Source organism: Opisthorchis viverrini (assembly GCF_000715545.1).
Source record: "Opisthorchis viverrini unplaced genomic scaffold opera_v5_399, whole genome shotgun sequence".
In the NCBI taxonomy this organism is placed as follows: Eukaryota; Metazoa; Platyhelminthes; class Trematoda; order Opisthorchiida; family Opisthorchiidae; genus Opisthorchis; species Opisthorchis viverrini.
Genome location: NW_008752058.1, coordinates 307,027 through 332,457, shown reverse-complemented (window position 1 = coordinate 332,457; position 25,431 = coordinate 307,027). Strand labels below are relative to the sequence as shown.

General features: G+C 45.6%; 2 protein-coding genes across 2 annotated transcripts in view; one reads left to right on the top strand and one right to left on the bottom strand.

Moving 5' to 3' along the window:
* The window catches only part of T265_10735 (hypothetical protein), a gene marked incomplete at both ends in the record, with an annotated part of 45,903 nt that extends 29,343 nt beyond the window's left edge, over positions 1-16,560 (top strand). The window contains 10 exons of the mRNA XM_009177195.1: positions 345-744; positions 3,619-3,749; positions 4,768-5,234; positions 6,927-7,067; positions 8,283-8,415; positions 10,343-10,484; positions 13,698-13,807; positions 14,602-14,783; positions 15,461-15,749; positions 16,297-16,560. Coding sequence (XP_009175459.1) covers positions 345-744; positions 3,619-3,749; positions 4,768-5,234; positions 6,927-7,067; positions 8,283-8,415; positions 10,343-10,484; positions 13,698-13,807; positions 14,602-14,783; positions 15,461-15,749; positions 16,297-16,560 — 2,259 coding nt within the window. The remainder of the gene's footprint in view (positions 1-344; positions 745-3,618; positions 3,750-4,767; positions 5,235-6,926; positions 7,068-8,282; positions 8,416-10,342; positions 10,485-13,697; positions 13,808-14,601; positions 14,784-15,460; positions 15,750-16,296) is intronic.
* Positions 16,561-19,827: 3,267 nt separating this feature from the next.
* T265_10733 (hypothetical protein) lies at positions 19,828-24,195 on the bottom strand (the record flags this gene model as incomplete). Its single annotated transcript, XM_009177193.1, has 6 exons — positions 19,828-20,122; positions 21,522-21,686; positions 23,517-23,702; positions 23,743-23,905; positions 23,939-24,078; positions 24,115-24,195. The coding sequence occupies 6 exons, from the start codon at positions 24,193-24,195 to the stop codon at positions 20,087-20,089; spliced, it is 771 nt and encodes a 256-aa protein (XP_009175457.1).
* Positions 24,196-25,431: the final 1,236 nt, after the last annotated feature.

Below are 25,431 nucleotides of genomic sequence, written 5' to 3'. Positions count from 1 at the left end.
TAAGTCCCTCCCCCATCCACCTTTATTGTTTTCTTTACAATAAGGCTTTCAAATAAGTCATGGTTGTACGGCAGTGAAGAATCGGTGCTGAACACTGATGTCATGCTGTCGATGATGATGATAATGATGATTATGTTCGAATTGGGACTCATCAGGTGGGCTTAGTTGGGATCGGTCAACTGATCCTTCTGTCGCATTCTTTGTAGGTCGACGTGGGTCACACACTGGACTAGTGGTAGATTTTTTTCGAAAGAGTTACTTTTTTGTGACCAATTTAAAGAGGGCTCCATTGGCTGTTTGGAACGATACTGACCCTAATCTTTCCTCGTTCCTTTTCTTTCAAGGAATCCCTATCCATGCAACTGATATCATTCGTCACCAACGTCAAACTTGACCCGCACTGCCGTGCTCCCAAACTTGTCCAGATATTCCCCAACCAGACTGCCATACTAGAACGCTGTTTGAAATCCTCTGAGCAAGCGGACGCATTTCGTACACTGACGCAACTGTTCCGTTTGCCTCCCGTGCAAGAAATGATCCCAAGCAACGCACAACGGTGTGATTTAGTCGCAGATTTCCAGGCGACCGGTGCACCCTTCTTGGCCCTCAGTCGACTTCGACGTGCCCTGTGCAAAATGCAATCATCCATTCACATGGATGACCCCATCCCTAACGATATTACAGAGAAGGCGGAACGGATGGCGCAGGAGGCGTTTATTCATGTTGCAGAGGCCTGTAGACACGGTAAGTCCGAGTACTGTTGTCTTTTGATCGTGTAATTATCCTGCTATCATCAACATTTACTGCTTCGCTGCCGTACAACCATCTTGAATTCTTGTTTCTGATACACAGCACACATCGGTGTCAAGCGGTTCCATTGCGAGAGCAAGAGTGGCTTGTTTTCCTGCTTGCTTCGGAGTGCGAACGTAGCCAGATAGACTGGGCGTCAGGCTTGAAGATTGATTTCGAGCTGCCTGGAGATGTCAGCGCTGGATGACGCGCAGCTTTTGCTGCCAAAACGGATGCAGGAAGAAAGGAATCATTGGTTCTAACTAACTGATCTAAAAATAGAGTTACCACCTAATGAGTTGGCGGAGAGGAGAAAGATTGGAGGCATCATCAGTAACCTGGTTTCGCTTACCCGCCCTGCGAGTAATGGGACGCAGCAGACGGAACCACGCGACGGTTAATGTGGCTTGAGTTTATTTCTGTGTATGGAATTCATCGTTTTACGTGGGCTGGGATACTGCCAGGACGCCCAAGCCTAGACAGGGGAGGTCGAGTTCGAACCACGGACCTTCCGGTCAGTAAATTCGCGCTCTAACCACTTGGTCCATCTGGCCCCAAATTCAGGTGCATTACTATTATTATACGACGGGTCGTCACACGTGTTCCAAACCCCAACCAGGTGGGAGCCTGTGCACGGCATTGAACAACCTGCTGTGAGAGACTGCGAATGTCTCAAGGACACTGCACCCCCGGTATAGCTCAATGGACCAAAGCTCCATGTTGTACTTCTGTGTAAGGAAGGGGTAGCTTGGGCAGTATCACTACTGATGTTTCGGCAGACCAACACGTACGGGGTCCTGATGAGGATTTGTGTGGATCTCACACAAGTTATTTTGATCGCTGCTATTTGGTTTCGCGCAGCCAACAATGAGCGGTTGTTGGGTGGCTCACGCTTTCACGCGGGAATGTTCCATTGCACAGCGTTTAGAATCCTCGTCTGGTTCGACAATCCAAGCCTCCAACTTGGGGTGCGGATCATGCGCACTCAACAAACATGAGTGCGCAAAATGCGAGAATAAATCGTCTTCCGCTTCTGGTAATTTCGAAGTGTCACTGTGAAACATAGCAGGCTTGAACCGCTACATCGTCCGGACTGTTCTTCGCTGTGACCCAAATATCTGGAAGAACTTAACCCACCAGTATTCAATCCCACCCCGCATGTTGTCTTGTCGCTTCCGTTTTTAGTTTGGTATGCGCCTGAACCTGCTCTTCATAGGCCCCCGATATGGACTTTTTGCGTCGAATCCACACCAGCACGACGTAAGGAATAGTTCTGTTGTGTTTACTGGTCACCAAGCGATCAAGCCTCCCATCTTCTCTTCCTTTTTTAGTTCCGATTGCGGACACATGTACTTCAGTCTGGCCCCGTAATGTACGTTTTGCACTTGCGGTCCTATTTTTGTCAAGCACTCACTGAATGCGGTGAGGCCGAATGCCTTTCAGCCACCAACCAGCCTACCCTATTCCTAACTCACGACGGCGACGATGCTCGAGCTCTGGATCTGTTCGAAACCTCAACCCGTCGGATGAAATTCCAAATTCTGCCTTCTCAGTTCTTGTAAACTAGCCCCACTGGTTTTTTATTCAGAACTGACCGTCATCCTCTGGTCGGCACGAAGGAAAGTTATCTGACAAGAGTAACTCGAGTATAACAAAGACAAGGGGTGCAGTCAGCTGTGCGAATGAAGATGGATGGCAGATGTCTTTGTTTCAGAAGAGGCTCTTTCATCGCAGTAGTGAAATAAGAATTGCCTACTTGTTGATATTCGTTGAAGAGTACCAATGCAGGCTGTGGGGCAAACTCGGATGTCGTACAAAAGAGGAACTTAAGATGGTGTAACATCTTTTTGGAACTCATGAGGTGAAGTTTACCTTCTTGGAAGTGCTCGTAGCAATGGGTTTTCACAGACAAAGAAGGGGTTGTAAGGTGAAGAACTAGCATTACACGCAGGATCCTATAGAAAGCTGAAAGCGGACGGAGAGAGGGGAGGATGGAGAGATCTGGAGCTGTGGAGGGTGAACACTGCTCAGCGGTTGTAGCGTTGGTAACGCTGAGTCAGCTTTCTTTAGCAGGCAGGCTGTTTCCCTGCTGAATTCGGAGAGGCAGTCAACGCAGGAGAGTATGCAACAAATTACAGGATGTCTCACCGGACAGTGCACGTACCAACAAAGGTTCGGATAGCCTTCCTGAACCTATCCGCAAGGTATGACTGCCAGTCGATCTCATTCGCGTTCGTGCTGTCAATTTCTATCCCAATTGTCCGTGTGTGTGTTTGGGAATGTGAGTGCTTTGCTTGTCAGCTGGAGGCTTAAACCGTGTCCCTTCCTCGCCTTTATCGGTTCTTTTAGTCATGGAACTTACTTTCATTGAATCAGGCTTATTTAGTAATAAAACGTTGATGTTGCTGTCGATGAGGGTGTTGTCGATGCCTAAGAAACCCCGTTCTACCCAGATTATCAACTTTGAAAACTGACGAATCACCGGAGTACGTCAACTACAGCTGTGCAACTCGCTCTGTGGTAAAGAAACGTTTGTATGACCGACGTAGGTCTCTCTAGTCCTCCTCATGATTATTACTCAACTTTATTTCTTTCATGAAATGTTTGTAACAAAATTAGCAACCTCTGCAAACAACTGGACCACCAGCATTCTCCAGTGATGAGCGGCATTCATAATTGAGAGCCCAGCTTACGCTATGAGTGCACAGTTTCTTTCGCGGTCTAGAAGAGTTTAGGACTGCAGCTGGTGAGTATGAACCTTTTTCAGCCATGCCTACGGTTGTCTGCTTCCTCATCGAATAACATGTTCTTTCTGTTACTCTACTTCAGCTGGACGCTTGGGTGACCTTGTGAATTTGGGCTTGTCTTCTTCGGAAGCTCGGATTTTGGTGGACCACTATTGGCGCTCAGGCCGCTTCGACGTACTGTTTCACTGTCTGCTTGCTCGAAAGCAATACTCGGTAAGCTGCACTGACTGTCTTATCACCCTGTCCCATGTTTCGCTGACTCGCGCTTTTCTGCCGCACTATTGCTAGTTTTCTTCAACCTAAGCACCTCTGATGACCACTCAACAGTGAAAGCACGGCCTGCTGCGTCCCGCTGTGTTCTTGCCATTAGTCACTGCTTCAGCTCAGTTGAGTGCTGCAACCCACAGTGCATGGTGGAATGACGGAAAGCAGACAGAAGTGGCCTCACAGTTGTTTCGGTGTCTGCAACGTGGACGATAACGTTTCTCATTTGGTCAGTCTCCTACTAGGTTGAGTCGGCTTCGATCCTCTCATAGTTTGGACGTTGCCTCAACTGTCAGGTGTCCTCTATCTAAGATAGTCCACTGTAGACTTATAAAGTACTTTCAAAATCTGCGTAATGCACTACTCATAAATGAGAGTTCAGCTGGGTCCCAGTTGAGTACCGCAAAACCAAATATGTTTGCAAGTGAGTGTCTTTCGCTACTTTCAAAATCAGTTTTCTCCATGTTGCTCTCATCGTGGCCGTACATCTACCACTGCGGACCGCCCCGTTCCGGTCTATCGAATTCAGCACGAAGTTGGAAGGTCTTACCGGAAAGGTAATAAAAGAAATCGTTCAATGTAACACTATTTCGGTGCCTAGCTACCATGGCACCCGAAGGAAGCAGGAGGGCTGTGCTACTGCGAGGTTGTCCAAGCCCAGACAGGAAAAGCCGAGATGCAGAGGTCTGGTTTGAATCACGGACCTTCCGACCCATCTTGTCCCCTTACTGGCAAGACCAGCTGCGCCTAATATTTTGTAGGGTATTAAAGTTCAAAGTATAGAAAAGCTGGTCTTCGCTTGGAGGGTTTTCCAAATGTATCTACTTAACTTGTACCTGCATGGCGTTTTTCGTGTTGAGTTCTCAGTGGAACTGTTCGGTCTCGAACAAATTCCAGACGAGGTGAACGTGTTTTTTCCGACAGTTCGTATGTTGTATCTTCTAAGCGTGTTTTTTATTCAATTCAGAACGCTCTATCGGTGTTTGAAGAATGTCGACGCCACGGATATTGTGACATTCCGAGTACGGCTCCTAATAGCCAAGACAACACTGAAACCACGTTGAATTTTATCTCAAAGCTTCTGTCAGACTCTCTACCGGCCTGCACAGATGACATTGGGCCACAAGAGGGAGACAAGCCCAGTAAGATTGCACGGGCTTTAACTTGTCTGTTCTCGGAAAGTACCGGGGAACGAGAAACGACTGTCCCGAACATGTATGCAGTGGCTTATCGGCGTGATTCTGCCGTCACGTGTCCACTGACCACAAAAAAACGGGAGGATACAGTCCTCAAACGTTCTCGGAAACGTGACTATTCGCATCCTGACCTAGCCGGATTCTCCTCGGACGAAGAGTCTTCCTCTCCGGGTCGATCCAGTCGACTACTGTCTACTGCAAAGAAAAGTTCCTGCGAATTTTGGGAGACGTTTCATGAGTAAGTGGACAAATTTTCCGTTCATCGTGTTTCCACGCTTGATTAACAGCTCATCTTGGAACACCTTCATCTTTCAATCAGATCTTCGCACAATGGTTGGTCACCTCGTCCATACCTAGGAAATCTGATATGATTTTTCTCCCCTGAGTTGTGCTAGACACGACTGAATACAGTAGCTCTCAACTCATAACTTAAGATAGCCTGACTGCCCCATGTGTCGGGAGCATGGCTGTGATCCGGCTTCATAGGGAAGCCGGAAAACTGAAAACTGCACACCAATTGGTCAATCTGCCCGATAGAAGTCCTCGATAGATTCCCTCAGGTAGTAAAGTTAGCCCTGTGAAGACTCGATCGTCGTTCCATGTTGCTGGAGGGTGTTGTCGCTTTGCCGGTATGTCAAATAAAAGTGCATTTGTAGCCCACAGATTAGTAATGGATCAATCACTGTTCATCAAGTACAACGATCCGAATGCGGTTCGTTCGCTTTTCATTGTTTTTTTTTTTGGGGGGGGGGCGTGGACTAGCAGCCAACCTACATTTTTTCTGCGTCTTCATGCATTCCTAAAAAGGGCATTGTCTCAAAGCCGAAGGACAAATTTAACTGGTTGTTTATGACTGATGAACGGCTTGAGGGAGGTTAGACAAAGTACACTACCTCGTATCATGTGAAATGGAAGTGAATTTCACGTGGCCACGGTTTATCGAGTGTTGAAAATTTCAAGGCCGAGTTTATTAGTTTCTCTGTACTCGGACACAAGAAGTAACCAATTTTTTTGGTTCTTAGTTTGTTCAAATGCCTGTTTAATCTAGAAGTAGTTCTCCCATACACGGAGCAAGATCTCTCGTGTAATAGCCAACGGGGATTTAGGGAAAGTTAAGGAGTAAATCACCGCTTTCTGACGAACAGTCACGCCGGGACGTCTCTGATGTGACTGCAACCTAAATGGCACTCTGTTGTTCCCGTTTTGATGTTCGACGAACCATAGGTTAAGAATCCACGTCTTTCAGATTTGAGGGGTCACTCAAACAACGCATCCGGACGTCGGCTCAGAACTAGGCACAATCGTGCTTTTATCAGTATTTGACGGTTTGTGCGACTGGTGTAGGGCAGTTTGGGCTGCTGAGCCAACCTTATTCTAAAGGAAACTACTCACAAGGTTGCTGAAAACTCTTCGACAGCCCACGACCAGTTTCGCCCTTCTTGGGGCTCATCAGGTAGGCGCAGTCCCCGAATTTCCATCAACCTTATGATCTATTTGAACCTTATTCTAGTTTTGGGGGCTAGATGATTCAGTGGTTAAGAGCGCCGACCGATTTACTGACCGGAAGGTCCGTGGTTCGAACCCGACCTCTGCCTCTCGACTTCCCTTGTCTAGGCTTGGGCACTTGTCAGCATTCCGGCCCTCGTGCCTGGGTGATACAACTGAACGATCTTATTTTATTATTATTCTGGAGTGTTACTTGTGGCCAGACTTCTTCTCAAGACATGCTTCGGATGCATGTGTAAGTTTTTAAGGCACTGTCTGTCGTCAGGTGGCTGATGTGGATTGGTTTCCGAAGGAGCGAACCGGGGAGACACGGTGAGTACAACGATGACTCAACATTAAAACCCTTTCTTTAGCTCCTAGCAGCTTTGTTTGTTTGTTTTTTTCTGATGTCAAAGGATGCTCCATCCTCTACCCCCCTCAACAGGCTGGAGGGTATCCGTCGAAGTTACAATCTCAGTAGCACCTGCACCAAGTGGAACGACTCGAGTTTCTTATCTCAACCAAGCGTTCGACCAAGTGTGGCAGAATCACGGCAGTCCAAGAATAACACCGATCGTCTGTTCAAGTAAGTTCTTACTTGTTTGTTCTCTGTTTCATATCATTTCAAACAACCTCTACACTCATTCGCAAATCAATTTGGTTTTCACGAAAGACTCAACTGAATCTCTCATTTATGATATTCTACAACTGAATGTGCTGTACACAGGCCGCCTCATATTTCACTTGGCACAATATTCGAGATATCGCAGTATATTTTAATAAAGGAAACTACTCACAAGGTTACTGAAAACTCTTTGACAGCCCACGACCGGTTTCGGCCTTTTTGGGGCTCATCAGTTAGGCGCAGTCCCCGGGTTTCCGTCAACCTTGTGTTCTACTTGAACCCGAATTGGACTGTTTTCGTGGGCTGTCGAGGCGTTTTCAGAAACCTTGTAAGTAGTTTCCTTCATGAAAACCTTTACTGTTCTTTACTGTTTCAAACAAGTCGTTTCGTTAGTAGGATGGAGAATCGTCGCCGTTACGCAGTCATCTAGCCTGGAAGTTGTTACGGTGTGGAAGCGCGATTTTGAAAGTTGGTGCTTGTGTGTGAGTTGTGATATATCGTTATGGCGCTCAACCATAGGACAGGGGGACTATTCGGGCCCTCAATGTCTGTGGCTCAACAGTCTGACCGGAAGACATCGGTGGTCGGTTTGGGTAGACTAAATTTTCGGGAACAAATTACCGAAATTGTTCCCACTCCCAACCCAGAGGACCCAGATACCTGTCAGGCCTCTACTGGTTGACCCTGTGTTTGCATATTCCCCAATACAGTTCAATGAGGTACGCGAACTCTCCCATCGCGATAACTCCTAGTAGCTTTACAACGTCTTAAGTATGATAGGCATTGCCAATCAGTAAGCCTGAAATGTGTTCGGACCATAGATCCGTTGGTTGCGCGTTAACCCACAAGCCCTTTCGATGACCAGTTCTACTGCTGTCGTCGCAGCTCATGTGATTGTGCCCCGCGTTTGAAGATGTGGCTGTGAACTGATTGATGTCACTGACGTTCTCGCTGGTGGTTTCCATCTAACTAGATTACCTAACTGTGTTAAGGTGAGGGCATACAAACATCTTCGTGGCAAGCTTGCACTTCTTTCGAAAACAAAGCTTTCTCTCGCCGGACTAACATGCTTTTAGGACAACCATGAACCCCGGCATTTCCGCCAGCGAGCGTTGTCGTCAGGTTGTCTTCATTCGCAATTGGAGTTCACACTACCGTATTCTTATTGTCCTTCAGATCCATATACACGCCGCCACCACAGCGGCACAGGAAGGTTCAAGATGGACCACGCAGGCGGTCTCCGCTCCATGCTCGACGTTCCTATCGACCGGTCCTTGGAGATACTCATACACCAGTTTCCATTCTCAAGGTACGTTTGACCCAGCGCCCCCTGGGTGCTTGAGGTTTTCTAACACATTTTTGGAATTTGTGCACGAGAGAATACGAGAATGAAGACTTCTGTCTTCAGTGTTTTGCGATTGCATTAGCACTCACAAGATGCCGCTGCATCTGAGTAATATAGACCAGTCTGGCAATACGGTCCTTCATACCAACTGATCCTCAATGGGCTACTGAGGTAGAGCCTATGAATTCGGAAATTCACGTGACCCAATAGACTCATTGCTTTTAGAACCACCCCGCTATTCGTCTACATCTAAGGTTGTTTTGGATCATTCAACGAACGAGACACCTTGACAAGTACTCAGTTTTCCTACTTTCTCCCGGGCTGCATTGAAAACTCATCACTCGTCAATAAAGGTGGATAATTGCATTCTTCTCTACAGATTTACGCCATACTGATGGGCTTTCTAACGCCATTGAGTTTCACACTAGCGTGGCTGTCATGAGTGGGTAGGCCTCCGATAGCCACACCTGTAGCACATCATTCCATCTGGATTGAGGTTAGTGCATCACTGAGTATTCTCCCAGTTCAACCACCTCACCAGATCACCTCTGTGTATGGACACCAGTTCGCTCGCTCCTGTGGGGCCCGGTACTCTGGTCGACCAACTGGAATGCTGTTCAGACACTGGTTTTCAGTTGTGCAACGGATAATTCCATTGAAGAATGTGTCCAGAACCAGAAGCTGGACTAGTTAGGCCATGTATTGCGAATGTCGAACCATCGCTTGCCGCTTGGCGGAAGCAGACAGGTGGCCAACTCTTGACCTGGCAGAGAGGTATGAAAGAGACTACGAAGCGTTTGGGTGCTGTTGGTACGACTCATCTACCAGGATGGGTAGATGCGTGATTCTCACTCGCCTTGGTGGGAGACGCTGCAAGATATGACTACCAGCCGATGTCTGTGGCGATCTTGTAATCAGTTTCTATCCAGATTGACTGAATGAGCGTTTGGAGGTGTAGGCACCTCGAAATGGTTGCAGTAAGCTAGCACTAAGTCCCTTCCCCATTCACCTTTATTCCTTTCTTCACAACAAAGCTTTCGATTAGAGCGTGGATGTACGGCAGCAAAGCATCGGTGATGTCATGCTGTTCGTGATGATGTTGATGATTGGAAGTATGCCTTCCTTGCTCTCCAGAGGTGCTAGCACACCTTGTGGACACATGACACCGAGTAGATCCTGCAACAACATTTACGGCCATACACCAGGTTCTTCTGAACTTGTTGTGGACATTCAGGATCCTGACCACAGCAGAAGTCGTGGCCATCCGAATTTCAAGGCCAGGGTTGTGAGTTTTTTGAAGCGTCTGGTCCTCACTTATACTGGTTTTACTCGCTCGAATGATTGTTCTTTTACAGTCTGTGACTGAATTTTCGCCTTCATCACAAAATATCAGCATCATTCAAGCGCATTGCTCATTAGCCGGTACGCATGTCCTGGTGGGTACGGTCTTGTCTCGCTACACCAGCACCTCCGGGCAGCTACTCTAAAAATAAGCAACCCTAGCGCATGGATCGATGCCGTATCATGGATCCGGGGGAAGGAGAACCTTGGGGAAGAAGTGTCATCAGCGGAGGAATTCTTTGGGCAATTTGAGTATGCTGTCCGCAACACATTCTACTTTATCCACTCATTTAAACCATGATTTGAACAGCCAACCAATGCATCAGTTTACGCCCTACGCTTACACCACTTGAGCCTTGCACTATGATTCCTTTGCTCTATTGTTTTGTGGATCGTGACTTTTCCAAGGGAGTAAGTTCGATGATTCTGTTGCATGAACGCTGTAGGGGGGAATGGGCTGGCCACTGTGGCCTGTCCACCAGAGCTACCTGGTCGGAAGAGTACTGCATCTGGGCCTCTTTACTGTCGTTTCATTTTCTGCTTGGTTCAGTCCCCAGCACCACCGAAGCCCTCCAGTGTGTCTCCTACGCCGGTTGCTAACGGGTCCACGACCGCGGAAGAACACCACCTTGATGCTACGCTAGATGAAGTGGATAGCGACGTGACCCTAAACCTCTCCACCATTCGCCCAAGTAAGTCGCTATCCGTTACCTTTGTTTTTCGCACACATGTGTTTCTGGAATCAAAGCTTACTGTGGCGTGGGCCGAAAGTTGTAAGTGTGAGCAATTCTACTCGTACACTCGCCAACCCTTTCCCAGTGCTCGAACCGTTCGTCCCTTCTAACAAGATAGGCATCCACAAAACTGTATTACTAGCTGTACAGGCAAACAAAAAAACTTTCAGCTGTAGCACTCTTCCGGCGCCTAGCTGAAAGGAGCACGAGGGCTGAGATACTGCTGGTTTGCCCAAGCCTAGACAGGGGAAGTCGACATGCAGAGGTTGGATTCGAACCACGGACCTTCCGGTCTAATCACTTGAGCCATCTCGCTGTACAGGCAGGTTTGAGATAAAAGCAGTTGTCGATCTGCCAGTGAGTTTTTCGAAACCGATTATAATTCGCCTGACTAAATCGCATTTGGTCAGCCTACCGATTCGGTGTCATTGCGGACAATCGTCGATAAAAGCGGTTGTTGTCCGAGCTGAACAATCAGGTTGCAGACGTTTCTTTACCACTCGACACTTCATTGTGGTGCGAAGTGGTGCGCTGCGTCGTAGCGTTGAACAGTTGCGTGCATTTGGTTGCCTACTTACGATTGACGCTTTATGTAATGGTTACTGATGGATAGCCCGTTAGCTTGTGTTCTAAAAGACCAGCGAAAGAGGAACTGTTTTTCCGGTCCCTCCACAGTGCATGGTTTGCCGTCTTCAATAAAAGACTTGGCAACACCAGGGTGGTGTTTGCTCGAAGTTGACTACCTTTTGCGGGAAGCAACTTTGTCACTCGGAACACCAGAGCCGTGCGGTTACCTGTTTCGCGCTTGAGTTTTGTCCGAACCGCGGGGAATTTTCTACGTGGTCTCTACCCGCAGCCTGCTGATAGCTAGAACTCCTCCTACCGTGGAATAACGGTTAACTTCATTCGGATATGTCCGAAAACAATGATTGTTGTCTTTGCCTTTCTAGTCACCAGTCCTCCGGAACGATGAGGATAATACTGCAAGCTGGTGTAGTCGCTCAGCAATCTAATCGAATTACCATTCATCGTATGTTTGTTCATTTGATTAGTATCGTCGTGGGAATTTCGCAACATTCTCAGTGCCGTTTTTCGTACCAAAAACAGCATTCAGCTGTGTTTGAGAGCTCTTTCTGTCCGAGTTGCATAGCGCAGAGGAGTAGAATGAGAAACAGGAAGAACCCATATGAATTGACACTAGAAAGTGGAACACTTTAGTCGCCAGAAGTCGTACCCTCGAGATTCCCGCTGGATTCCCACTTTGTGGGACCGTGCCTTACACAAATCATACTTTGAATTGTCGCCTCAAAAAATACCTCCATATTTCTTCAAATGGTACTTGTCGTTCCCTAATTGTGTGCATCATTTCGACAGGCCCAATCTTGTGTCCGAATAGTTGAGTGGAAAAAACGTAGTGCTGTGTTTGACCCGATTGATTGTGTAATGTGACATGTTTATTCACACAGTGTTTCCTTTTCCCTACTTTCCGTTTTTCACATTCCAAGTTATTTTGTCAAACGTTCACTGATAATTGGAGTTTGTATGCTGAGTTAGTCATTTCGGACCCCCCGAGATCTTTGGTTCTCAGTTTGCCAGGAGTTTACAGAGTGTCTCGTATCTGACTCGAAAAATGCGGTTCCAAGCATCCCTTATGTACTTTTGTGAATGAATAGAAAGTTCTTCGAAATCAAGTAACATTTCTACTGCATATTCGGTTAAAGACAGTTGTAAACGAGAGGTTTGTTCGGATTTCGATTGAATATGTCCTGTACACCAGTTTTCCATATATGTCTGGTTTACTGGGCGCCGTTGACTGTTTGAATTCTTCACGGACGCATTACCGGAGCTTCGCCGTATAAAAGAAAGCTCTTCACCAACTAGACGTCATCAGCATCGGTGGTGACATCCCAGTGCATATCTACCAATCGATGTAACATTCCGAAGCCCATGTTACTACGTATACCGAATACCGTCCATCACAATCATGCGCAGTAAGGGTCCAGAATGACGAGTGCAACTTTGTCTAGTGAAGCAGAGCCACACGGTCGCAAGATCGTACACCTCGTGACCACCTCTGTGAGAGTTCGACACTTCCTTTGAGCGTGCGCATTAGAGGTACCCAATGAGAAGCTCTGCTTTCTGCCGCAATGTTGCGTGATAGCTCAGGGCCCACACATCCAGTCAAAGAGTTCAAGGACAACTGACTCCTTTCGAAGCGGCTTCTTTTAAAGGTCGGATCTCAGGAAGTAGACATCAGGTTGCTTGAAAAAGCAGAAACAAAAGCTGAGTCAGTTTGTTGGATACCCCGAGCTGATGCTGCTGCAAACTGTTTTTCCCTCCTTGTTTCATATTGGAATGTGTATCTGTTGTGGAGTGAACTTGTACTTTCTCTAGTGATCAGTGCGCCCATACAGCTTGGAGGTTTTGTGTCTGCGACGGATATGATGAGTGGCTTCCTTGTGGTGTACATCTACAATATAGATAAGCCAATCAAATTGCTATTATTAGCGATTCGATGCGATTCTCGGTTTTCGTGTAAAAACGAGCTTCCTTAGAAGAATGAAGCTAAAAGGCACACTTAACCGGGCTTCACTTTGTCCCTTCTGGAGAAGCCATGTGTTGGGACCGACAACACCTGGTCTCCTCTCCTTCCCCAGGAGGGAGACAACTGTATCTAACGAAATACACTCATTTGCAAACTAATTTGATTTTGCGAAAGACTCGCTTGGAACCCAACTGAATCTCCCGTTTGTGATGTCCCTAGGCAACTGATTGTTCTGCAGCAGGCCGCTTCATGTTTAAGTCGCTGCGATATTCTAGATATCGCGATACATGTATATTTGCAATGCACTACTCATAAGGTTGCTGAAAATGTGGGCTGTCGACGAAGTTTCAGCAACCTTATGAGTAGTGCATTACAGATATACAGCTGTATCCACTTGAATCGCATGCTTCGAATGTCAGTTTGCTCATTTATGGTAGCGGATTTTGTAGTGTGTGAGTGGCTTTCTTGTGATAGTTTGCTTTTTCTAGAAACTTTGGAGCGGAAAGGCCTAGTTTTTATGGTTCTCGATGGGAACATGGTTCCTCTCGGCGCTGCTCATTCGTATGTCTCTGTCTGTTGTTGTGTGCTGACCTTATCCGTCCGAATTTCTTTGGGCTTGTTTCCAGGTTGTGCATCTTTGACGGCAACCCCTCTGGTCCATACCCCCACCCCACATAGCTCCGTCACGTCCGTTTTCACTTACCCAGCTCCACAACGTCTCTCCATGACCCGTTTGGTGAGTGTTTTCTTTCTTGGAAACTTGATGCACTTTGAACAGGTTAGAAGTTTTTCGGGCTCGGGATGGTTCCGACTCACTCTACAGATTGTTTCGTCTTCCTCATGGTTCGAATTAGGCGGTCTCCTAGTTTGTAATGGTTTCTCGATTACGGTGTCTAATCTGTATCACGCTAGCAAACTTGTTTAGAAAACTCAGAAACTTAGAAAACTTAGAAAACTTGTTTTCGATCTTCGAGAAATACACTCATTTTCAAATCAAGTAGATCATAAGGTTGACGGAAACTCGGGGACTGCGCCTACCCGGTCAACCCCAAAAGGGCGAAACCGGTCGTGGGCTGTCGAAGAGTTTTCAGCAACCTTGTGAGTAGTTTTCTTTCGATCTCTTCTCTGCATTGGAAACATGACTGGCTCGCACATGTGCATACAAACTCTATTTTCATGGTTAGATGATCGCAGAAAGCGATTGTGTGTTAGTCGTAAGTCTCAGTTAATACTCTCCAATGGAAATGTCTGCTCCTAGTCCTCACTGGCTTTATTCCTCGGAATTCGAAAGAGCGCCTTCTTGACTCAGAATTCGCTTCGTGAATTACCAGGTAGAATAAGAGAAAACGACTGATCTCCACGTGATATTTGTCGCGAAAATGAAGCGAGCCTGTAGGCAGTTCGTAACCTTGAATGAGTTGGTGGCTCGTCAGGGTAGGTCTCTGGCCTGCTTCACCCCTTTCAGTCTATTGATACCTCCAATCGCTTCTTCCAATTGTCTCACTTGACACCTTCACCTGATCCTTTCAGTCCCCAAATGAAACGGAAGAGCAGGAGAAAGTGATCAAATCGGAACCAGAATTCCACTTTGCCGTTCCACTGAGCCAGCCATTTAAAAAACCCGTATCTCCCCCAAAATCTTCTGCATCAACGACTAGTCACGAAGTGGTGCTGCCCGACGCAGAAGACAACATGGTGATCACACCTGTCAGGTGAGTTTTTGATTGGTTCCACTACCGGTGATTATCCCAGATCATTCGAATGTGATATGGTACTTCGTGCATCTCAGAGACATTTTGATACACGTGCATAAAGCTGGACGCATGTGCCCGTAGTCGTTGTGAAATTGTGAGTTTCTTTCGGACGCGACAACCGCCAATAATGGTTACAGACCTCGACTATCTATAGTGGTTCTGAACCTCCAGTTTCTTAACGTCAGCTGTTTTTCCGGACAGGATCTACAAACTGCATATTGATGGCTATCAGTGTATGATGTATGGCTGGAGGGACCGGCAGCCTATGTCTTCTGGGCGCGGTAGACTACCATTCGGTTGTAATAGGGTCAGTTTTATGTTGAGAGAGGACTGTCCGTTGCAGAGGGTTTGCCCTCACTTACGGCACCATGAAGTCACTGCAGCGCACAGGTTAGAAAACCTTCACAGCCATCCATTCAGTCAGTACTTTTGATGTCAAACCCGATTGCTGTGTGCATCAAAAGTTAGCGCATGGCAAAATTTACAAATTCCATCCATCCTTACTACTTCTCATGGGACGAGGGGCTTTCCCAAGTTACACTGTTAACAAAAATATGAGCATGCAACTTTGCTGATCTTTACTATGTTCCCTATGGAAAATTGCCAGTTGATCTCTCCTTTTTCTGCTTTTTCAGACCCAGTCACCAAGACGAAATGGCACGAACGTCTTCAAATCCCCCTACCTCCGGTTCTGCAAGCCCTATCAAGAAGACAGTTCATCAGCCGAGTGAAACTCTTCCTGCTTGGCGGTTTTTGAGCACTAGTCAGCCGGATCGCATCAAGTCTCAGCCGGATACTTCTGTGGCTGGCGATGCGCGACTAGCAGAAGACGATTCTATGGACCTGGATGACACCGCGTCTGTGACGAGCTCGATGAGCGAGTCGTCAATGTCTTTAGAAACTCCCCGTCGTTCTGGGCGCCGTGTTCGTCCTCCAAAGCGTTACGATCCCTCGACTTTCAAATGAGATGTTGATTGTTGTTGATGTTTTAAATAGATCATCAGATGTTTATAACAAAGTGTATTTTGTTTTCCGGGTTCTTATACGGGTGTCTTCTCAAATGATTATAGTCCGCCGTACGGATATCGTTCGCCAACTTCCTCACTGTGGACAGCAACCACTCATAGCACTCAACACCAACCTATGACAATAGGTTTATTCTGAAAACAAATAATAAACAAAGCTACCGAATATGAAGTTGGATTATGATGATGCTGAAAGCCTTACAAGAACACGATATGTTTAATTTGTTTTCTAGGAACAGTGTTTGACTGGCCAACACACTCTTAGGGCCCTCTCGCATCATTTTTGCTGACCGGGTGGAGCAACAACGTGCACCGGGTAGCTTTCACTAGTCGCATCACACAGTCCGTCATAGCCTTTTTATGGAAAACTCTACGAATGGTTACTCCGCCACAGGAGAGGTGATCTAAAGGTCCCGAATTTGCGCACCTCATAAGTTTTCATGAAGGAAACTTCGACAGCCCACAACCGGTTTCATTCTTCTTGGGGCTCATCAGGTAGGCGCAGTCCCCGAGTTTCCGTCAATCTTATATTCTACCTGAACCCAAATTGGACTATTTTCGAGAAATACACTCATTTGCAACTCCATTTGGTTTTCACGGGCGACTCAATTGAATCTCTCGTTTATGATGTCCTCCAACTGAATGTGCTGGACACAGGCCTCATGATTCATTTGGCAAGATATTCGAGATATCGCAGTATATTTTCATAAAGGGAATTACTCACAAGGTTGCCGAGAACTCTCGTGAAAACCAAATTGATTTGCAAATGAGTGTATTTCTTGATCCCATAAGTTTCTTTTGCATTCATTTTTTGGGAGAGGTCGAGTGGCTCCTCTCTCCACTGTCTCCCTCCGTAAACACTTCGTCAATTTCAAGTTCTAACAACTTGTTTTACTTCCAGTTCCATACCATTCTGATCTGGAACTGTGGTCACCGCAGTGTGGCGACTCTCACATATCAATTAGAATTTGACAAGGCTGTAGAAGTCAACTTTCTGGAACTTGGTGATTTGGCGCACATATTCAAGTCAATACGTACACTTGCTGAAGGAATTTTAGAAAAAAATTAAGTTGCGTATTCACAGGTCGTATGGGTTGCCTGAATTGTGACCTATGGAAATCGAGATAAATTTCAGTTTCATGAGTAGAATTCCCACCTGTTAGTGCTGATCACTTTCGTGAGCCTTTAATGTTTCCTTCATACACGCTTATCGTTTAAATTTTGCGATCCTGGTAGGTTACCACGGCTTCCTCATGCGCACTATCTACTCCCGGAATCTTTCCTCAGTAGTACGGAATCAAGGTTAGATTCAGAGATAAATCTTTAGCCATATACAGCTTGGCAACTATCAGCTGGGTATCCGTTGTGTGCCCCCAGGCGTACGACCCATGTCCTGTAGTTCAGGATGGCTGGTTTCCAAGCCCACATGAAATCTTCAGTTCCTGAACGAGATTCCCTTGACTGTTGTTTCGAGTCGGCATTGTTGATGCGGCGTGTTTCACAGGATGGGGCCTGAATAATCCTCTCGAGTAAAGTGTGATCGTACACCAGCAAAGCGTCTGTGTTCAACGCTGCTACATATATAGATGGCTTCGTTCGGTGGAGCCAGGTCTGCTTGGTACGTTCTGATAAACCTTAATAATGGTATAATATTGTCTATTGGAGATCCGACCGGGTTGTTTTGCTCGCAAAATGACTCCTAGGTACATTTCGCACATCCCCGCCTTTCGATGAACATTTCTTGCATTCATGAATCACCGGATGGATAGGAGCTTTGTCTGCCCTAACTGCTGTCTTGGGGCTCCCTTCCGTCCGATCTTCAAATGCACTACTGTCTCTGACACCACCACTGCTTAATGCTTCATTGTTCTCCGATGTCGACAACTAGTGAGGGTGTCAGTACACCCTAAACAAAATGATGTAAATGTGCGGTACAATCAAGTCCCAACCTATAGCGGATAGCAACTGAAGAGATAAGTGTGCCTAATGGTAACCTACCGCATGACCCTCCAACCAACAGTCCAGACTATCTGGGAGAAAGCAACACAGGGCTAAGTTGGCTTAGAGGCTTGCATAACTCGATGGTTACGATTTTTTTAGTGGGTATCTGGATGACGATTGGAGGAAGATCGAAGAAGCCATGCTCTCAGCTTTCCAATCTGCCTTGTCGACATCACCGCACGCCTCTGCCGCTTTTATTGAAGCTAGGAAAGTTATGCCATCGCCATCATAGATAATGACATCACTACTAACACTGATGCTTCATCGCCGTTTTTAGTTCCACTTAAGTACAAAATGAAGAGAGGAAAAAACATTGGGTGAGGATGAAACCTGATACCGTCCTATCGCGAAAATTCTGGGGTGACCTACTGGGTGCTAGGTCAGTCAGTCTGACATTCAGCCACTGATATCGTTTAGCCACCATTCCCTGCAATGTCACCGGTCAAACCCAGGAGTCATCCCCATCCTAGAAGGCAAACCGCATCAACAATATTTGTACTCTTCGTAATCTCCCTCGGGCTCTTCTGCTGAATCACGTGTTGTCCACCACGCGGTTTCCGCCATTCCGAATGAGGTTCAGGGGGAAAAATAGTCGTCTCAGTGGACTGTTTCAGAATAAGTACCAAATGGCCCGAATCGCCATAGTTGGTGGAGATATATGTAACTGAAGTGACTGCTGTGCGGCCTTATACCGGTTTTTTAATTTCCTCTTCACGAGTTCGTTGACACCAGCAGTGAATATGATGGCGCATATGGGTCTCTTAAACGCCGAGTAATGACAAGCCGTGAGATTGAGAGAGCTGGTAGACATGCGGTCAGCTGGCCCGAGGAGGGTAAATTTTGGTGAAAAAATCTTGGAAAACAATGAGCGAACAGTTCGGAGAACAGATCAGCTAGCCCCACCAACTCACCCTCTGGGAGAACAAGATGAACTCGAAGGGAACATCTACATTAGTCCAGGGGGCAATTTCAGTGCATCAGTTTAATAAAGCACCTAGTCCATTTGGTTTGCATCCTGCATTCTTAAAAAAAGTGGCTAGTTCGTCATGACTAACCTGACGACTCTATTCCAAGATGTCAAGAACGAGGAACAACTACAACTAGATGAATAATAGATCACCTTCCAGCTGTAACACCCTTCCGGTTTCTAGCTGCTATGTCACCCGGAGGAAGCACAAGGGCTGTGATACTGCCAGGCTGCCTAAGCCTACACAGAAGAAGTCGAGATGCAGTGGTCAGGTTTGAACCACGGACCTCCCGGCGCATACCACAGAGCTCCTCATATATTCAAAAGAAGTGTGCGATAATATAGTTCGAAGACAATTGAGTTATCATTCTGGCTACCATAATTTTCAATACCTTCTCGGGTGTTATTTTGTGCAGGTCAAATCACCATCGGAAGGGTTGGAGTCATAAAGACCCAGCTGAATTTCGCTCTTGCTAGGGTTTAATTGATCGTGGTAACACAGAAAGACACCGTTTACTAGTCAAATCAGTATCGCTACTAACTACGGACTCCTCGGAAAGGGACCTTGGGAAGCGACGAATGAACGGCTATGGCCGTGTAACGTAGTCTATGCCAGTCAAAACTATTGCCTTTTTTTCCGTAGCTCGTTCACTCTGTGCCATGCCGGGCAAGAAAATGAACTGGCCAGGCCATTGTCCCATTCCCTTATTCACACCATCCCAAGTGAGCGAGGCTGTAGTGATTGAAGCCATAGTACTTTGGAGCATGTATTACAGCTGGCAAGCGAAACTATTCGTTAAATTTATTCTATAGATACAGAACACGCTGAAACACCAAAGACGCGAATGGTTTACCTACCATGGGGACATTCGTAGTTTAAGCCGGTTACTATCTTGCTTAGAGATCCCACAGCATTTTAGAATAGCGTAGTGTAACATTATTAACTTTTGAGCCCGTGCCACTTGACACGTTGAGAGGTATATGATGTTTTGTGGCTAAGAGGTATATTCTTCAGTCTATGAACTGCACACCATCGGTTGTCTTCAAACAGATCTGCTAAGTTCCGCTCCTCAAACCCTACCCTTATTCACATGTCAAAAATAGAAAACAATAAGTTGGAATTTTAGAGGATTTTCTCCAATGGGCTTACATATTTGATTTCAGATTGTTTCTTTTTGATTGTCACACGCAAATATAAGTTGATAAATGTGGTATCTGCTTTTACCATACCATCCATTTTCGATCTTCTCTTCACACGGTTTAGTGGATCACTTTTTCGGATTCATGATTCCATCTAGCTGGGCCTAAAAAGAAACGGATCACAGGGATCAGTTATAAATATATGCTTAACATATCTCTAAATGACGTGTGCATCCTTTTTAAAGAAACTACTGTAACAGATCGTGAGCTCGCTAACTAATGTTTACTGAAATCATCCATCTATGGTATGAAAGCGTTTACTTTTTACAAAATAAAACGGTGGTAGGTTCACAATCTATCGTGCTTCAATTTTGCGCTCTGTTAGAAGCTATTCAGCATTAGTTTTCAGTTAAAATGCTTCTGCTAGACGAACATACCTTCTAAACTTTTTCAACCGCACTGTGTTTTCTGCGAAGGATCGAATAACCCGTTTTCCCACTAGAACCATCTTCCTGTTCATAGTTGTGTTCTACTCGATTTTTGTCGTGTTGTAGAAACGGTCCATATCTGACATCTTCCAACAGAGCAAGCACCCCTACACTGTCTGTCTTCCCTAAAAACGGTTTATTGAACATTGTGGAGGGGAGAAAACGATTCATTGGAGAATCCATTGATGAAAGCACCCCGCTGTTATAGCACGGGCAAGGCACGGTTTATTAACTGTTCTTCTTTATGGCCTGAGGGTTGATGCGCATCTCTAGACTCTTTCTGGATCCATTTACGGCGTATCTGGTGAACTCATCTGGAAACAACTTTAAGGTGAAACCCCAAGTCACTCAAAACGGTTGCTGATGTCCACCTGGGTTTAACTTTTGCGGGTTTAAGTCTTTACAGTTCTCTCATTCCTGGATTTTTTCAGAACAGATAAGCCACATTCCCAAATTACCTGATTGCATGATTGTTTTTCTTCAATTTACTTTTGGGTGGATATTTCTTATTCACAAAAAGAACAAACTGAGGCTTACTGGGAATCTTTATTTAATTGGAAAGAACTGTTTCTCTAATTAGCGACCCCTCATGACTCGGAAAAACTTCAATAACTCCTGTTGGTTGATGGCTCAATTTCGGTCAGCACTAGAATGTAATAGAAGCATACTGAGTAAGCTGGCCTCATAAACTCCATCGTGATTCCATCTACTCCAGTTTATTTTTCGTTTTCTTATGGGTCCACTAATTCGTTCTTTGATAAGGTGCGGGGTATGTTCAACAAACATTGCTTGATTAAAGAAATTAGCGGTGATTTTGTATGAAATGTTGAGTTTCCTTGTATGTTTATTGGGTCATTTGAAGCGATGATATGCCCAATTAGTTCCTCCATTTTGTTATATATCATAACACTGTGCAAAATTAACATGCACAAAGTATAGTCTCCTGGTTCTGTAGCCATCATCAGAATACCAAAACACGTTTCCCCACAGATAGCACCGACGTCTTCCGCTCCACTATCAAGCTACATATAGTACAACAAAGCGTCGCCAATGTCACTCAGAAAACAGAGCTTACCTTGAGCTGTTGGTTATTTCGCTTCAGAAACTGAATTTCCTCTTGGTGTTTCTTCTCCTCCAGTTGTCTTTGTTCTGCCGCACGCTTCTCAATGTGTTCACATTTTGTCTTGAGCTCATGAACTTGTCTTTCCAAATCTCGCTTTTCTTGTTCTAGATCAGCAATCTGTGGAGAAGGTGACTCAACTCATAACCACATGAAAGCTTTTTATACATAGCTGAATGCATTCACTTAGTATTTTTTATCCATAGAACCTTTTATTTTTATCAAGTGCCGCATTTTATGTGCCGTTAGCTCATGGGGCTTACCATGCACAACATTTGCTTGTTGGTTGATTGTGCAGCTAATAATGCTAAGCAACTACTCTGTCGTTGACAGCATCGGTTCAACTGGGAGCCTGGTTTGACGTGCAGCCTCATTGATTTGCCACATCCACAAAACAAGTTGGTTGTAGAACATTGATAAAACTCTGTGAACGCCTAATGTTTTACTAATCTGAGTAACAGATACGTACGTTTCAACCAATGGCTGTAGTTCTGAGACCACGTGGATTGCTGTTGCAAATACATCTTTAGCACAATCATCGCTTACATTTCTCACTAGTGTGCATGCAACTGAGAGGTATGTAACACAGTTGTAACACTTCTGGAGTTCTGATCACCATGACTAATGGTTCGATGTATTTCATTATTGGAATTTGACCAAAGGTATAGCTTAGCACTGGAAGCTGTATTGAAGCTGTATTGACTTAGCCATGTGCCGCGAATATCCAGTTGTCATCTGCCTGACATATTGTTGGTCTATGTGCTCAGGCAGAGTGCCCACAGAAGAGGCGTGCCGGACCATCCCTCTAACGGAAGTGCGTGAAAGTGATTTCCAGTATTCTTTATATTATAGACCTGACCCGTCATTATCTGCGTGATATCATATTTGGTTTTCTGAAGACACCGCAAGGCATGGGTATCAACAGCTGTCAAAATTGATTATGTTTCTTGTCTCAGTTTGGCTTGTACAATGCAGTACCTGAAGATTTGGTATTATAGCCATCGCTTTGTAAATTTCAATATTTTTCCACAATACACCCCTCAAGTAAACTGTAGCTATTGACGGTAGTACTGATTTCACTCCTTTTCTTTGCCTCTCAATACGTATGAGCTGGTTTTCTTCTTGTATATTTTTTCAACCATTTTCGTGCTGTTATATAATTGCGTCCAGTAACAGGACGGCTGCTGTCAGTCACGGCTGCACAGAACGCATCGTAATTCCTATTTCTGCAGTGCATACAGCATGCTGGCGCATGTCTAATTTTTAAAATTCGCCTTGATGGCTCTGTTACTGGTTCTTCCTCGTTCTCTAAAACAGTGACACCGTCCCACTTCATTCAGTTCCAACTCAAGTGTAGTTAGCACGATGTTACAAATGTGAATGAGTGCTATGTAAACAAGAAGCAGCAACCGAAAACCTAAATTTGATGCAATGTCCTCGTGACTGATTTTCGATACACTTTGTTTTTCTTCCTGGTTGTTGACGTACTTCCCTGCTACGGATTTTACTGGAAACCCGCAGTAGTACAACTTTATTCAACGCATTTTAATGCTACACTTTCTTCTACTATCATATTCTCGTTACTCAAATTTCTGATTCATTCATAAAGCACCAGTAAGCACAAACTTTTAGGAAAACTCTGCTCCCCGTTTTTGTATTACCTTTTATTTCGTCTCACTGAACCTAACATGCCGCCCTAAGGATACGAATAACAACCATATAGTGAATGTTTTGTCTTCGGATTGTGATCTTCAGCGCCCAGCAATCTCGAATAAAAGACTGATGTTTCACAGGACGTCCTGTGATTCATTTGGATGAAATTCGTCTCTGTGGTTCTTTCTTATATACGTTGGTGCTTAAAATCTCTAAACACGTAGAATCCCGCGCAGCTTGGTGCCTATGGTTATGTGCACTCAGAAAATCTTGACAGGCTTTCGGAATGTGACCTACCATTCTCTCCATGTCTGCCCTTCCCTGCTCCGCTTGTAACGCCTTTCGCATACCAAAAGCAACACTGGACTCGTAAAGCGTCTGGTAGGCGGCAATTGTCATCCGTATCTCGTCTCGTACGCGCAGCAGTAGAAGTCCTCTTTCAGCGCAATTAATGGTAACTTGTCGAATAAGTTCATCGAACACCTGTAAATTTACAATACATTTATGACTGGGCAATGAATACCTGGTTATAAAGTTCACGTCGCACGGGGCATATGCCGGTTTCTCTAGCTTGACGTTGCTGAAGACGGCGGTCCAACTCCTCTTGTAAATTTACCACATCCAATCGAGTCGCTGGGGTGCTCGATACGTGCTGAATCCACAACTGTCCATTTTCAGTCCACTCTCTATCTGGCCATTACAACGGTTGTTTCCTTTACCTGGGCGGTAGAATAGAATTCAAAATTTCCTCTGTCTGCTGGCTAGTCTTCTGTTCACCACCACAGGGTTTGCCTTTGGATGGTGGGCACGGGATTGCTGAGCAATCACTAGCTTGCTGAACACCTTTCAGCGATTTAGCCTTTTAAAATCTATCCACTGATAAATTGAACGTTACTCGTGGGGTCTTTTTATCCAAATTCTTTGTTACTAAAATGGGTGTATCATATTTCACCAGAGAGACGCTTGGAGGCATCATTTTGACAGCTTAAAAAGCCGCCCTATGGAGTCATGGTCACGGTCTGCCGTTTGGGTGTATTTCAGTTCTCGTATCTCGGGGGCTCAGTATTCGGACATTGGAGTTGATTTTTCGAAAGCCACATCACTTTCAGAGTTACTGCTTCATAGTGTAGAATTTCTGTGCATTGTGAATTCGTAAGCAAATTATCCATATTGGTGACTTTTTAATTGAGCGAATCTTCAAGGTCAATAATCAACACGTTATGGTACGCGCGGTGCGTTCGAAATCGGTTTCGTTTTTCCTCGTGCAAATTTGTGAAAAGATTTTTTTGTTGTTCAATCTATTCACAGATTACACGCGAGTAATTGTTGAATTTTATTACTCTAACAAAACATTTGAGAGGTAACCCTTTATATTTTGCGCACACTTCCTATTTTACATCTAGTCCTAAACATGACATCAATTTATACCGATTGCCCTCTGCAGCCATTGGTAGACCACAACAGATGTGGGCAAAATGGCTGCCCGTCGAGCATCAAACGCGGTATGCAATGCCACGCCTGCAAGGCCTGGTGGCATTTCAAATGCACGGGATTACAGGACGACCATATAAGCCAATTAGCTAACTCTCCTGACCCGTTTGTCTGCGCCAGCTGCCTCTACGTCAATGAAGCGATGCATACCGCACCGAAGAGGAGAGTACCCAAAACGGTACCCAATCCCCAATGCAGATTCAGAAAGACCACTGCCAGTGTTCCGCTTTAATCGGGATACTCGACGCGAAATTAGAGTGTCTTTCAAAGGCACCGGAGGACTCAGGCGCTAAGAATGCAACGACCTGGACAAAAGTTGACAAGGAACATTCCTCGCTGCACCAATACCTCGCGACATCCATACCGGGCCCCATGGCTGCGAAGCAAGTCATACAACTTTCTGAAGCGGCTATAAATTCCGCCACAGCGTCTCTAGTGGACACTGGGGAAAAAGACTGATAATCTGAGGGTCATTCTCCGGAAAAATCACGTCAGAGAAGCCGGCACGGTCGATCCTTAGCAACGTCCTCACCAAGCCTGATCAATTGCTCCGCGCAGAATGGCTACGCCAGAAGGGAAGTAAGCGAACTCTTGGACTTCTTGTCACTCTTTCTTCCCCATCCGACGTGCAGGAGAACTTGGAGCGGGTTGGCAGCATTCAAAAGGCCAACCCAATGATCAGGCGCCTATCTGAGCATCGTCCTATAGACGCGCGTAAGCT